We start from the raw sequence: 14,549 nt of genomic DNA, 5'->3' as shown, positions 1-14,549 counted from the left end.
AAATCTGCCCCTATGTTTTTTGGGCTTCTGTACCAGCCCAAGGCAACCACAGCCCTTTAGCAGTAAAGATCTGTGTCTCCAAAGATGCCCCAGTAGCTCCCCATCTTCTTTTCTGCTGATTCACTGCACATGCTCTGTGCTGCTGTCACTTACTGAGTTTAGGGACCCACTCACAATATACAGTACACATAGAATAGAAATGTCACAATATAAGGCTGATTTGTAATTAATACAGATAATTACTACATGGCAGCACAGAAACCAGTGCAATTAGCATCAGAATTTAAAGGAATTGTTCAGTGTAAAAATAAAAACTGGGTAAATAGATAGGCTGTGCAAAATAAAAAATGTTTCTAATATAGTTAGTTAGCCAAAAATGTAATGAATAAAGGCTGGAGTGATTTGATGTATAACATGTCAGTCTGAACACTACTTCCTGCTTTTCAGCTCTCTTGGTTTACATTGACTGGTTACCCTGGTTACCAGACAGTAACCAATCAGAGACTTGAGGGGGGGGCACATGGGTCATATCTGTTGCTTTTGAATCTGAGCTGAATGCTGAGGATCAATTGAAAACTCACTGAACAGAAATGTACCATGTGGCCCCCCTTCAAGTCACTGACTAACTCAGAGTTAGAGAGCTGAAAAGCAGGAAGTTGGATTCTGGCTGTTTTATTACAGATCTGTTCTCTCCAGCCTTTATATATTACATTTTTGGCTAACTAACTATATTAGAAACATTTTTTATTTTGCACAGCCTATCTATTTACCCAGTTTTTATTTTCACACTGAACTATTCCTTTAATAATCAGCCCTGTAGCATCAGCTTATTTTACAGACCAACCTCATTTTCTGCTTTACAATTAGTGACAAATCCAAAGCTTAACCTCTCAACAGCTGCTCAGAGCCCACTGAGCATGTGAGTGTCACAGACACTTTCCAAGATGGTGACCCCCTGTGACAAGTTTGAAGTCCTGGATCATTGCTGCTATTGACAAGCTGAAACTTTTAGCCTCGTGCAATAAGCTTAGGATATAAAATATGACATTTTTAGCCACATTAATTTTTAGGGTTTAGTTCTCCTTTAAGGGACCTTGAAGTAGAATGAACTGGCTTTTTAAATTTGTTGTTTATTGCTGCTCTTGTCACTGCACTGGTCTAGAGTGCCGATCATGTAATCATTTTCTGTGAATCTCTCTTTGCTTCAGGTACTAAAGACCCAAGCAGGAATCGTTACAAGTTGTTCTTGGAGTGCACCCTAATTCTGACCTCTGTCGTTCCTCCAGAGCTGCCTATTGAACTTTCCTTGGCAGTGAATACGTCCCTTATTGCTTTGGCAAAGCTTTGTGAGTACTACGGGTATCATTTGTACAAGCGCAGCGTCTGTAATGAAAACATACTTTTTATATCTGGTATGATTAAACGAGATGTACAGTCTCTTAATTTTGTCCTGATTGTCATCAGACTTTTTGGGTTTGAGCACCCATTTGAGCCCAACATATTTCTGGGTGCATATATATTGAAACATTGCTATAATATTTACCCTGTTATAGCAATAATCTTAAATCTGCATACACCTTAAACTGTATTCATGTTATGCGCTTCCTGTCAACTGCTTTGCGCTCAAGAGTTTGGGAAGGGCTGTCCTAGGCATAAATGGAGAGATCAGGACACATTCAGCATCTACTGCATTTTAGTATGTGTACAACCAACTTTTATAATGGACAGAGCTAGACCACCCAACAGTAGCCAATCAGAACACTCAAAAATGTATTTTACTGAGGCAATCACCAAGAAGAAATAAGCCAGTAAGTTTCATACATCTCTTTTTAGATGTTTACTGTACTGAGCCATTCCGGATTCCTTTTGCTGGGAAGGTAGAAATTTGCTGCTTTGACAAGACTGGCACTTTAACTAGCGATAGCCTGGTGGTTCGGGGAGTAGCTGGGCTCAAGTAAGTAACACTACTTCATTGTTTACCATAAAAGGGGAAACTATTGCGAAAATGAAAATTTAATATAAGCTTCGGAATACGGAAGTAAGAAACTTTCTAAATACAGGTATGGGACCTGTTATCCAGAATGCTCAGGACCTGGGGTTTTCCGGATAACGGATCTTTCTGTAATTTGGATCTTCATGCCTTAAGTCTACTAGAAATTAATTTAAACATTAAATAAACCTAATAGGCTGGCTTTGCTTCCAATAAGGATTAATTATATCTTAGTTGGGATCAAGTACAAGCTACTGTTTTATTATTACAGAGAAAAAGGAAATCATTGTGAAAAATTTGTATTATTTGGATAAAATGGAGTCTATGGGAGACAGCCATTCTGTAATTTGGAGCTTTCTAGATATCTGGTTTCTGGATAAGGGATCCTATACCTGTACAATCAATTAAACATTCTGTAGCCTTTCTGAAATAATCAAGTTTCACTATCCCCCTCTCGGCATCTGTTTCTTTTCATTCTCTTTTCATGCAGCAGTTGGGTGTCAGATATTAATTGACAGTTAGATCCAATATATCTTATAGGGGGGACTCCTTTTGCCTAGAAGATGTATTAGAGCTCACTCTATTAAAAGCACCAGACATCATGTCTCTCTACATGCAGGATTTGTGCAAAAGGCAGTTATTTTGTTGAGATTTTGTCTGTACTGGAATCAGTTATTTGAGTGAGCTCTAATACATCTGCTAGGAAAGAAAGATATATTGGATCTAACTGTCAATGATTATCTGACACCCAACTCCTGCATGAAGAGAGAATGAAGAGAAACAGATGTTGAGAGAGGAATAGTGAATATAAACTTGATTATTTCAGAAACCATACGGCATTTTTAATTGTTTATATTTAGAAAGTTTATTATTTCAGTATGATGAAGCTTATATTCAATTTTCATTTGCACAATCGTTCCACCTTTAAGTAGAGAGTAATATAAGTGCATAGATCATTGTGACATGAATTGTGTACATGAGTTGTCCGTACATGACCTGTAATCTGAGTGATAACATTTTTTATCACTTTTTAGGCTTTATTACTGGGTTTGCAACATTTGCTAATGTCCCGTTAGCAGCCAGCACTCTTCATATAGTTCTGTGTTTTAGTTTTCATCTACGGATCCAGTATTCTCACTAAGGATGATTAATCAGAACGCTGACAAATTGTATTTTCTGTCCTGCAGGGATGGAAAGGAAGTTACTCCTATCTCAGATATTCCGCTGGATACTCACAGGGTGGTAGCGACGTGCCACTCTTTAGTGCAGATGGATGATGGGACACTTGTTGGCGATCCTCTGGAGAAAGCCATGCTGACAGCTGTTGACTGGACCGTAACCAAAGGTGAGGGCTTCTCTTCAGTCCAGGTGTGAAATTCTGAACAGTGTGCTCAGTTTTAAAGGAACAAATAAAGTGTACCAATAAAACTGGGTAAATAGACTGTATGTGCAAAATAAAATTTTTTCTAATATAGTTACAAATATGTAATGTATAAAGGCTGGAGTGACTGGATGTCTAACAGAACAGAACAGAACACAACTTTCTGCTTTTCAGCTCTCTAACTCTGAGTTAGTCTGAAGGGGGCCATATAAGACATAACTGTTCAGTGAGTTTGTAATTGATCCTCCGCATTCAGCTCAGATTCAAAAGCAACAGTTATGTCCCATGTGCCCCCCCCTAAAGTCACTGATTGGTTACTGTCTAGTAACCAATCAGTGGAAAGCAAGTGAGCTGCAAAGCAGGAAGTAGTGTTCTGTTCTATTATGTCAGACATCCAGTCACTGTAGCCTTACATTTTTGGCTAACTCACTATATTAGAAACATGTTTTATTGCACAGCCTATCTATTTACCCACTTTTTATTTTTACCCTCAACAATTCCTTTAAAGGAAAACTATACCCCCAAAATTAACATTTAAGCAACAGATAGTTTATATCAAATTAGGTGACATATTAAAGAATCTTATCAATCTGGAATATATATATTTAAGTTAATATTGCCCTTTTACGTCTCTTGCCTTTAACCACCATTTTGTGATGGTCTGTGTGCTGCCTCAGAGTTCACCTGAGCAAAAATACTATTTTATAATCAGGAGTCCAATCGCCTCAGGCAGAGTCAAAGGGACATGCCCCAGTTCAAAGGCCATCAACCCACAAACATTTTTATATCAAAAGATAGATGTCCCAAGACTCATCTTCAGTACGCGTTTCGCACCCTCCGGCGCTTAGTCATAGGTGTCTCCAATGACTAAGCGCCGGAGGGTGCGAAACGTGTAAGGTGGGCCATGTGGGGTCAGTATGTATCATAATACTTTTTAAAGAATGTGAATAAATATCTTTTTTTTTTTTTTTTTACTGAAGATGAGTCTTGGGACATATATCTTTTGATATAAAAAATTTTGTGCAAAAATACTGCAGCTCTAACTGTAACAGGAAGAAGTGTGGAAGCAAAAGACAGAACTCTGTCTGTTAATTGGTTCATGTGAACTAATATGTATAGTTTGTTAGGTAAGTTTGTGTGCACTATAAGGGGCTGTCCTTATTTTTTTAAAAAGGCAATTTTCTATTAAAGATTTTCTATTAAAGATTACCCAATGGCACATACTACTAAAAAAGTATATTATTATGAAAACGGTTTATTTACATCAAGCAGGGTTTTACATATGAGCTGTTTTATGTGATATCTTTTTATAGAGAATTACATTGTGCGAGTGGTATAGTTTTTATCCCTTTATAGAATAATCTACAAACAGTTGAGCTTAGTTATTTGTGCATTGCTAGTGTTTTGTCTCACGCTGGGAGTCAGTACAACTCTGTTATTTGTAGTGTACCTGTGCTAGAGTCCTGCACAGGTCCATTTTTTTGTAACCCGTACCTAAGGTTGCCACCCGGCCGGTATTTTACCGGCCTAGCCGGTAAAACACCTGCCAAGGCCGGGGCCAGTATTACAAATTTACCAGCAATGTAGCTGCCGGTAAATTTGTAATACACCTAACAAAAGCCAGTGGCCTGCCCCCAGTCTGGTAAAAACTTGCCTTTTTTGCCGGCTTCGCGCGCCGTGGCTCCGCCGCCTTTGACGTCAGGATCTGCCCCATCCATTCACGTACCGTCGCTCCGCCCCTTTGTCATCACGCCCCACCCCCTTTGACGTGACGACACGCCCCTTTGTTCCCTCCACCCGACCTGTACCCGGAACCTTCAATCCGCAACCTGCATTCTTACCCGATTAGACCCGCAAGTACCTTATCCACAACCCAGACCCGCGACCCGCCGACCATCAAATATCAGGAAGTGCTGTCATTGTAAACTGGAAGTGACCTCATCTGGAGTAGGCGTGATCAGAAAAAAGGAGTAAAAATCACTATTGAGAAGACCCATGGCCCAACCCGCAAACCCATAGAACCACCGACCTGCATCTATACCCGCACCCGGAACCTCTACCTGCAACCCGCAGGTTTTTGTGGGTAACCCGTGGGTACCCGACCCGCTGCAGGACTCTAACCTGTACTCATTGGTCCACTTTGACTCTAGTTTGATGGGTTATTATTTACACTTTCATTCTCTCTCATTTCTTTTTCAGATGAGAAAGTGTTCTCCAAAAGTATTAAAACACAGGGTCTCAAAATCCATCAGAGGTTTCATTTTGCCAGCTCTCTGAAACGAATGTCTGTGCTGGCTTCCTATGAGCGTCCAGGATCAACAGATTTGTGCTACGTGGCCACTGTGAAGGGTGCTCCTGAGACTCTGCACACAATGGTAGGTGCCTGGATACATATTTATATAGTTGTGGCTTACATTGCTGAGACCATGGATAGGAGCAGAGTCTCACCCAGAAGTTGGTTATGGGGAGACCCATTTATCAAAGGTCGAATTTCAAATTTGTGTGAATTTTTTTTAAATCGAATATACTCATTATTCAACTGGGAAGTTATTCACGAAAACATTTGAATGGCTAATATTCGATCGAATGGTTCTGAGCCTAAAATTTGAATCGTATTCGATTTGTACGAATCAAAAAAACTTGAATGTCACCTTTGGGTTAACTTCTAGTATGACGTAGAGAGGGATATTTTGAGATAATTTGCAATTGGTTTTCATTTTTTTATTGTTTGTGGTTTTTAATTTATTTAGCTTTTTTTTCAGCAGCCCTGAAATTGCAATTTTAAGCAATCTGGTAGCTAGGGTCCAAATTACCCTAGTAACCATGCATTGATTTGAATAAAAGACTTGAATATGAATAGGAAAGGGCCACAATAGAAAGATGAGTAATAACAAGTAGCAATAATAATACATGTTTAGCCTTACAGAGTATTTGTTTTTTAGATGGGGTCAGCGACACCCAATTCAAAGCTGCAAAGAATCAGATGAAAAAGGCTAATTATAAAACTATAAAAAAAAAATTAAAAAAATTAAAACCAAATGAAACGTTGTTTAGAATTGGCCATTCTATAACATACTAAAAGTTACCTTAACGGTGAACCACCCCTTTAACATCTCCAAATGGATCAACGGACCTCTGCCATTGACTTGTACATGAACTCGACAAGTTTTAGGTGGCAAATATTTGAATTAGGACTGTTTCCATGGTCGAGGTTTGATAAATCTCACATTCAAATTTACATTAAAACAGGGGGATTAGAATTTAAATGTGTGACATTTAAAACTCGAAAATTCTGATTTATTATTCGACCCTTGATAAATCTGCCCCGTAGTGTCCAAAGGCGCGTCTTGGAGCTAATGGAGAAACACCAGTTCTTCTGTATAACGGGATTCCTATGAAATGTTTCTGCGTTGCTCTCTGTGATTGGATCATACGTTTCTTCCTGTATTGCATCAGTTTTGCTGTATAGAAATCTGATCAGGGATGTTTTTTTGCTTTGTAACTAAACATAAAGGACCACAGCCTTGCAAATATCTGTTTGATAAAAGAAAATGCTTCATATATAATAAAAGGCACAACGTTTGCCCAGGAGCAGTAACCTATAGCAACCAATAAGAGGGTTGCTTTTAAACAGGTGACCAGCAAATGCTTCCTTATGATTGCTTGCTATGGGTTATTAAATAGCTCCTGGGCAAACTTAGGGGGTTATTTATCAAAATCTGATTTTTTTTAAGTACAATCCATGATTTGACCTTATTTATCATTAAAAAAACTCAATAAAATCGTTTCGGAAAAAAATAAAGAAATCCAGGTTTTTGCGGAAAAAAAACTGGGTTTTTTTTGGGTTTTATGTCCGAAACGCTCAAATGTTTTGTGATATCACTCGAAACCCCCACATTTTCCAGATTTTTGGCTGAAACTCCGCACAAACCATGATATCTTGAAATTTGAAATGGGACCTTTGCCATTGACTTCTACAGGCCCCGACAGCTTGGAGATGGATTATTTTTGGATTCTGACTTTTAGCAGCCTCGGGGTATATATAATAAATCTCGTAAAATTCTAGGTTTTTTTTCCCCTCTAAAATTTTTTCAAGTGTTTTCCATTTGGACTTTAATAAATAACCTCCTTAATGTCTTTTATTACGTAACTGCTAATGAGTTTGTTAACCTTCACTAATATATGTATGTGTTAGATTTTCCAGGCAATGCTAAGTGGTTGACCTCCTCATATCCTCATTCTCATGAATTGTTTGCTTTTCAAACAGAAAATCTAATTTTCCAATTTGTCTATGTTTAAACCAAATGCAGTTTTCTCACTGCCCTGAATATTACAACCAAGTACACACAGAAATCTCCCGAGAAGGAGCAAGAGTTCTAGCCCTGGGATACAAAGAGCTTGGACATCTCACCCATCAGCAGGTCAGATCATGATCTTGTGTTTCCCACAGGGTTTTGCACATCATGTGCAGGACTGACGTTGCCTAAATATTTAATATGAAATAATGGACTGATGTTGTTATTGTCTTTTATGGATTTCAGGTGCGGGAAGTGAAAAGAGAAATGCTGGAGTGTGATCTGAGATTCGCCGGATTCATCGTGGTCTCTTGCCCTTTGAAAGCAGACTCCAAAGCAGTGATTAAAGAGATTCAAAATGCTTCTCATAATGTAAGGCACTTGTATGTGCAAACGGCATCCAAGGAACATACAGATTTTTGGTTTGAAAATGTAGGAGAAGGCAGGTTCCATGTGTTAATGGGTTTGGTATATTACGGAAAAACACAGTTAACCTAATCACTTACTTGCCCAATATTGTTGTTTAAAGGGGTGGTTCACCTTTCAGTTCATTTTTAGTATGTTATTTTAGTAAGTAACTTTTCAATTGGTCTTCATTATTTATTTTGTGTTGTTTTCAAATTGCCATTTTCTTCTGGCTCTTTCCAGCTTTCAACAAAAAAAAACAAATGCTCTGTAAGGCTACAAATGTATTGTTATTGCTACTTTTTATTACTCATCTTTCTATTCAGGCCTCTCCTATTCATATTCCAGTCTCTTATTCAAATCAGTGCATGGTTGCTTATTCGAAATTCGGAGCAACCAGATTGCTTGAAATGCAAATTGAAGAGCTGCTGAATAAAAAGCTAAATAACTCAAAAAACAGAAACAATAAAAAATGAAAACCAATTGCAAATTGTCTCAGAATCTCAATCTCGGCATCATACTAAAGGGTAACTCAAAGGTGAACAAACTCTTTACGTTGACGTTTAGTATGATGTAGAGAGTGACATTTTAATTTTTATTATTTGTGGTTTTTGAGTTATTTAGCTTTAATTCGGCAGCTCTCCAGTTTGCAGTTTCAGCCATCTGGTTGCTAGGGTCCAAATTACTAGGGATGCACCAAATCCATTATTTTGGATTCGGCCGAACTCCCGAATCCTTTGCGAAAGATTTGGCCGAATACAGAACCAAATCCTAATTTTCATATGCAAATTAGGGGTGGGAAGGGGAAAACATTCTTTACTTCCTCGTTTTGTGACAGAAAGTCACGTGATTTCCCTCGCTGCCCCTATTTGCATCTGCACATTAGAATTCGGATTCAGTTTGGCCGGGCTAAAGGATCCTGCTGAAAATGGCCGAACCGAATCCTGTATTCGGCGCATCCCTACAAATTACCGTAGCACCCATGCATTTAATGAAATAAGAGACTGGAATATGAATAGGAGAGATCTGAATAGAAAGATGAGTAATAAAAAGTAGAAATAACAATACATTTGTAGCCTTACAGAGTATTTGTCTTTTCAATGGGGTCAGTGACCCCCATTTGAAAGCTGGTAAGAGTCAGAAGAAGGCAAAAATTAAAAAAAAAAAAATATATATATATATATATATATATATATATATATATATTACATAATGAAGACCAATTGAAAAGTTGTTAACAACCCATTCTATAACATATTAAAATATTAACTTAAAGATGAGCCACCCCTTTGTCACTAGCCAAAACAGTTCCTTGTAAGACCAGCTTGTAGGGCTCCTTTGCTTGAAGTTTTCATTCGAAAGGGGACATGGCTAAAAACATGGAGATTCAGTGGAATCGTTTTTAAGGGGAAAACACGTTTATTTAATCTGCATCCCTTCTGATACATTTCTATCCTGCAGGTGGTGATGATAACAGGAGACAATCCCCTCACTGCCTGCCACGTGGCCGAGGAGCTTAATTTCATCGAGAAACCGCACACGTTGATACTGCAGCCTGCACAGGATACACGAGGTTAGTAGGCTCAGGTACGGTCTGATCCAAGTTGGTTTCTGCTTGCCCTTCTGCTATCACTGCATTTGTCTTATAGTGTAAATCCCTATTTCTTATAGCAGAGTATTATGATCTAATGGACAACTATCAGAAACAAACTTATGGAGTGTTATTCATATAGATGGGCACATGTATCTCTGATAAACTGCACCTTCATTTAAAAGGATAAGTAAACCTTTAAAACAAATGAAAGTAAAATGGAGGAGACTGCTATTCTGAGCACTTTTGCAATGTACGTTCATGATTTATTTCTTTTTAATTCCAAGATATTAAAGTATACATGTATTGTTAACATAAATTAATTTTGTTACTACTGCTGGTCTTTTTCTTCTGGTTAGAAAAAACAATTCGAAACCTTTCTCAAATCTTTCCTAAAAGAAGAAGAACATCAGAACAGTCCTCTTTCTTTCTCCTGACAACTTCCTTGACTACTTGGTGGTCAGACTGGACAGAAAAGACCAGCAGGTGGCGCTGTTATTACCAAATTCATTCATATTAACAGCACATGTATCCTATAATAGCTTGGAAATAAAAAAAAATATAAATAATGAATATACCTTGTAAAAATAGCACCGTCATCAATTTTGCATTCACTTATTTTAAAGGTTTACTTATCCTTTAAGTGCACACCGAGATCTCAAACGACTAAAATTCGTATGGGGATAGTCCTATGGTGATCTCTTAGGCTGAAATTATCATATGGACCATTTACTACACGTTGATGGGGAGAAACGAGATGTATATAAACGGTTTTCTAGTCAAAGAGAACACAAATCTCAGTCTCAATGTCTGTCTGTCGGCTTAGATTCCCCCTGGTTGTGGCAATCCATCGATGGAACAATCTCCTTGCCTGCATTCCCGGACAATGTGCAAGCTTTTACTTCCAACTATTACCTGTGTTTGACCGGAGAAGGACTCTCCTACCTGCATTCAGCAAGAAGAGACATGCTGTTGGCTCTTATTCCTCACGTACAAGTCTTTGCTAGAGTTGCACCCAAGCAAAAGGTATTTACTACTCTGTGTATCATTTCATGGGGTAAAAAAAATTAGGGATGCACCGAATCCAGGATTCGGTTTGGTATTCGGCCTTTTTCGAATCCATGTGCCTAGCTGAACTGAATCAAAATTTGCGTATGCAAATTAGGGCCGGGAAGGGAAATCACGTGACGGGGAAAACAGGGAAGTTAAAGGGGACCCGTCACCTGAAAAAAATATTCCAAATCCTATTTATCACATTAGTCAAGCAAAATAAACTTTAATTACACTGTATAAAGTATTTGAATCTTGTTTCCTTCAGTCTGGGAACTCATAATTATAGCAAGCAGGCAGGAGCCATTTTGTGGACACTGTTATTAAGACAAGCCTTGTATCATCTCAAAATCATCTCAAAATCTTGTTTGTGCAACAAAATGAGGGAACTGGTGTTGATTCCAATGCACTGGTTACAGAATTAAATGGTAAAGAGGACGGGGGAACGTGGGGAAGAGCAGTGACATCTAGCAAGTGTTGAATGGAAAGTGAAAGTAATTGCCTGCCCCGCCTCTATGCCTAGACATAGAGGAGGGGCAGGCAATATTTGATTGACAGCTGAGATTTTTAAACAAGTTTACAGCTATGAATACAGCTTTGAATACGTTAATAAAAAAAAAGAATTTGGATTTCATGTTTAATTTGAAAAGGACTTTTATTATACAGATTTTTATGTCTGGGTGACAGGTCCACTTAAAAAAAACAAAAAAAAAAAAAACACTTTTCTCTTTCCTGCCCCTGATTTGCATATGCAAATTAGATTTGGTTTGGTATTCGGCCAAATCCTTTGTGAAAGATCCAAAATAGTGTATTCGGTGCATCCCTAAAAAAAAGTATACCTTTATGTATATCATGTCTAGATTGTGATATGATCCGATACATATTTGCAAACATGTAGCTATCGTTGTCTTAAAGGGGTGGTTCACCCTTAAAGGAAAACTATACCCTTAAAACACCGTAGGTCTCTATAAAAAGATATTGCATAAAACAGCTCATATGTAAAACCCTGCTTCAAATACATAAATCATTTTCATAATAATCTACTTTTTTAGTAGTATGTGCCATTGGGTAATCATAAATAGAAAATTGCCATTTTAAAAAAATAAGTGCCGTCCCTTGGGATCGTATGATTCACGGTGCACACAAACATACCAAACAAACTATACTTGTTAGGTAACAGGAGCCAATTAACAGACAGAGTTCTGTATTCTGCTTCAACACTTCTTCCTGTTACAGTTAGAGCTGCAGTATTTCTGGTCAGGTGATCTCTGAGGCAGCACACAGACCATCACAAAATGCTAGGTCAAGGCAAGAGATATAAAAGGCTAATATTTACTTAAATATATATTCCAGTTTGATAAGATTCTTTAATATGCATCTTAATTTGATATAAGCTATCTGTTGCTCAAGTATTCATTTTGGGGGTATAGTTTTCCTTTAAGTTAAACACATGAGTTAAAGTGCTGCTCCAGCAGAATTCTGCACTGAAATCCATTTTTCAAAACTGCAAACAGATTTTTTTATATTCAATTTTGAAATCTCACATGGGGCTAGACATATTGTCAGTTTCCCAGCTGCCCCAGTCAAGTCCTCTCCTTTTCATTTTTCAGTTTCTTATTCAAATCAGTGCATGGTTGCTAGGTTAATTTGAAGCCTAGCAACTAGTTTGCTGAAATGTTAAACCGGAGAGCTGCTGAATAAAAAGCTAAATAACTCAAAAACCACAAATAATATAACATTTAAACCAATTGCAAATTGTCTCAGAATATAACGTTCTACATCATACTAACAGTTAACTTAAAGGTGAACAGGGGTCATAGGGTAACAAAAACCCTATGAATGGCTCCCTTTTTATTTCAGTCACAATGTTCTGGACTTCTGTTTGTCTTTTTACAGGAGTTTGTTATTACTAGTCTAAAAGAGCTTGGATATGTTACCTTGATGTGTGGTGATGGGACCAATGATGTTGGTGCTCTGAAACATGCCCATGTGGGTAAGTAAAATAACTGAGAGCAGGAAGTAGGAAATTCAAGGAATTTAAAGGAATTTCAAGTTTTATCTTGCATGTTTCAGGGGTTGCCCTTCTTGCCAATGCACCTGAGAGGTTACCCGAGAAGAAGAGGAAACCAAGGGAGGCCACGAGCGATGGAAGACCATCAGGGCATAGTTTTAACAGCAATTCTATCAAGCCTACTTCCAGGGCTGCCAAGAACAGGATCATGTCTCAGCGTGAGGAGCAGCAAGCACTTCAGAGAGTAAATCATTCTCTACAGTAGCCTATTAAAGGGCACTTAATCCGGTTTTTTTTTTAGTTTCAGTTGGGTTTGGCTATTGGACATATTCAAGGTTCATTTATAATAATAATTATTTTTTTTGGTCTGTTGAATGTGCTTTTAACAGTTTGCTATATAAAGTGAATAAAGTACCCCCTCTTGTAAAATATAAGGATATTATTAGTTACCGAGGAGTTTCATGACCATATAAAAACACGAGGCTGAAGGCCGAGTGTTTTTATACAGGTCATGGAACTCCGAGGTAACTTCTAATATCCTCATATTTTGCAACTAGGGGTAATTTATTATTATTATGTCATTTCTGTCATGTGACAGAAATGACATCAGAACTCACTGTTTATAACTGATGACATCCGAACTCACCTTTTATAATGATATAATTTACAGGATATTTATTGCTTTTGTGTATTATAAATATATTAGGGATGCACCGAATCCAGGATTCGGTTCAGGATTCTGTCTTTTTCAGCAGGATTTGACCGAATCCTTTTGCCAGGCCAAGCCGAATCCTAATTTGCATATGCAAATTAAGGGGCGGGGAGGGAAATCGTGACTTTTTGTCACAAAACAAGGAAGTAAAAAATGTTTTCCCCTTCCCACCACTAATTTGCATATGAAAATTAGGATTCGGTTCGTTATTCGGCCAAATCTTTCGCAAAGGATTCGGAGTTTCGGCCAAATCCAAAATAGTGGATTCGGTGCATCCCTTATATATATATAATATATACAGTCATATGAAAAAGTTTGGGAACCCCTCTCAGCCTGAATAATTATTTACTCCACTTTCAACAAAAAAAGATAACAGTGGTATGTATTTAATTTCTCAGGAACATTTGAGTACTGGGGTGTTTTCTGAACAGGGATTTTTAGTGAGGCAGTATTCAGTTGTATGAGATTAAATCAAATGTGAAAAACTGGCTGTGCAAAAATTTGGGTAATTTTGCTAATATGAATGCATGCAACTGCCCAATACTGATTGCTGGCAACACCAAATTGGTTGGATTATCTCATTAAGCCTTGAACTTCAAAGGCAGTTGTGTCCAATCATGAGAAAAGGTATTTAAGGAGACCAATTGCAAGTTGTGCTTCTGTTTGACTCTCCTCTGAAGAGTGACAGCATGGGATCCTCAAGGCAACTCTCGAAAGATCTGAAAACAAAGATTGTTAAGTATCATGGTTTAGGGGAAGGCTACAAAAAGCTATCTCAGAGGTTTAAACTGTCAGTTTCAACTGTTAGGAATGTATTCAGGAAATTAAAGGCCACAGGCACCATTGTTGTAAAACCCAGGTCTGGCAGGCCAAGAAAAATACAGGAGCGGCATATGCGGAGTATTGTGAGAATGGTTACAGACAACCCAGATCATCTCCAAGGAACTTCAAGAACATTTTGCTGCAGATGGCGTATCTGTACATTGTTCTACAATTCAGCACAATTTGTAAAAAGAAAATCTGTATGGCAGGGTGATGAGAAAGAAGCCCTTTCTGCACTCAAACACAAACAGTCACTGCAAAATCTCATTTAGACAAGCCACAGTCATTTTGG

At 38.0% G+C, this 14,549-nt stretch overlaps 1 protein-coding gene across 1 annotated transcript in view; it reads left to right on the top strand.

Moving 5' to 3' along the window:
• The window catches only part of atp13a1.L (ATPase type 13A1 L homeolog), a 43,210-nt gene that overhangs the window by 21,446 nt on the left and 7,215 nt on the right, over window positions 1–14,549 (top strand). The window contains 10 exon segments of the mRNA NM_001127879.1: window positions 1,209–1,346; window positions 1,834–1,954; window positions 3,178–3,335; window positions 5,571–5,746; window positions 7,682–7,792; window positions 7,913–8,038; window positions 9,533–9,644; window positions 10,489–10,688; window positions 12,609–12,705; window positions 12,786–12,967. Coding sequence (NP_001121351.1) covers window positions 1,209–1,346; window positions 1,834–1,954; window positions 3,178–3,335; window positions 5,571–5,746; window positions 7,682–7,792; window positions 7,913–8,038; window positions 9,533–9,644; window positions 10,489–10,688; window positions 12,609–12,705; window positions 12,786–12,967 — 1,421 coding nt within the window.

The sequence above is a fragment of the Xenopus laevis genome, chromosome 3L, assembly GCF_017654675.1.
Source record: "Xenopus laevis strain J_2021 chromosome 3L, Xenopus_laevis_v10.1, whole genome shotgun sequence".
In the NCBI taxonomy this organism is placed as follows: Eukaryota; Metazoa; Chordata; class Amphibia; order Anura; family Pipidae; genus Xenopus; species Xenopus laevis.
This window is presented reverse-complemented; position numbering and strand designations above follow the sequence as displayed.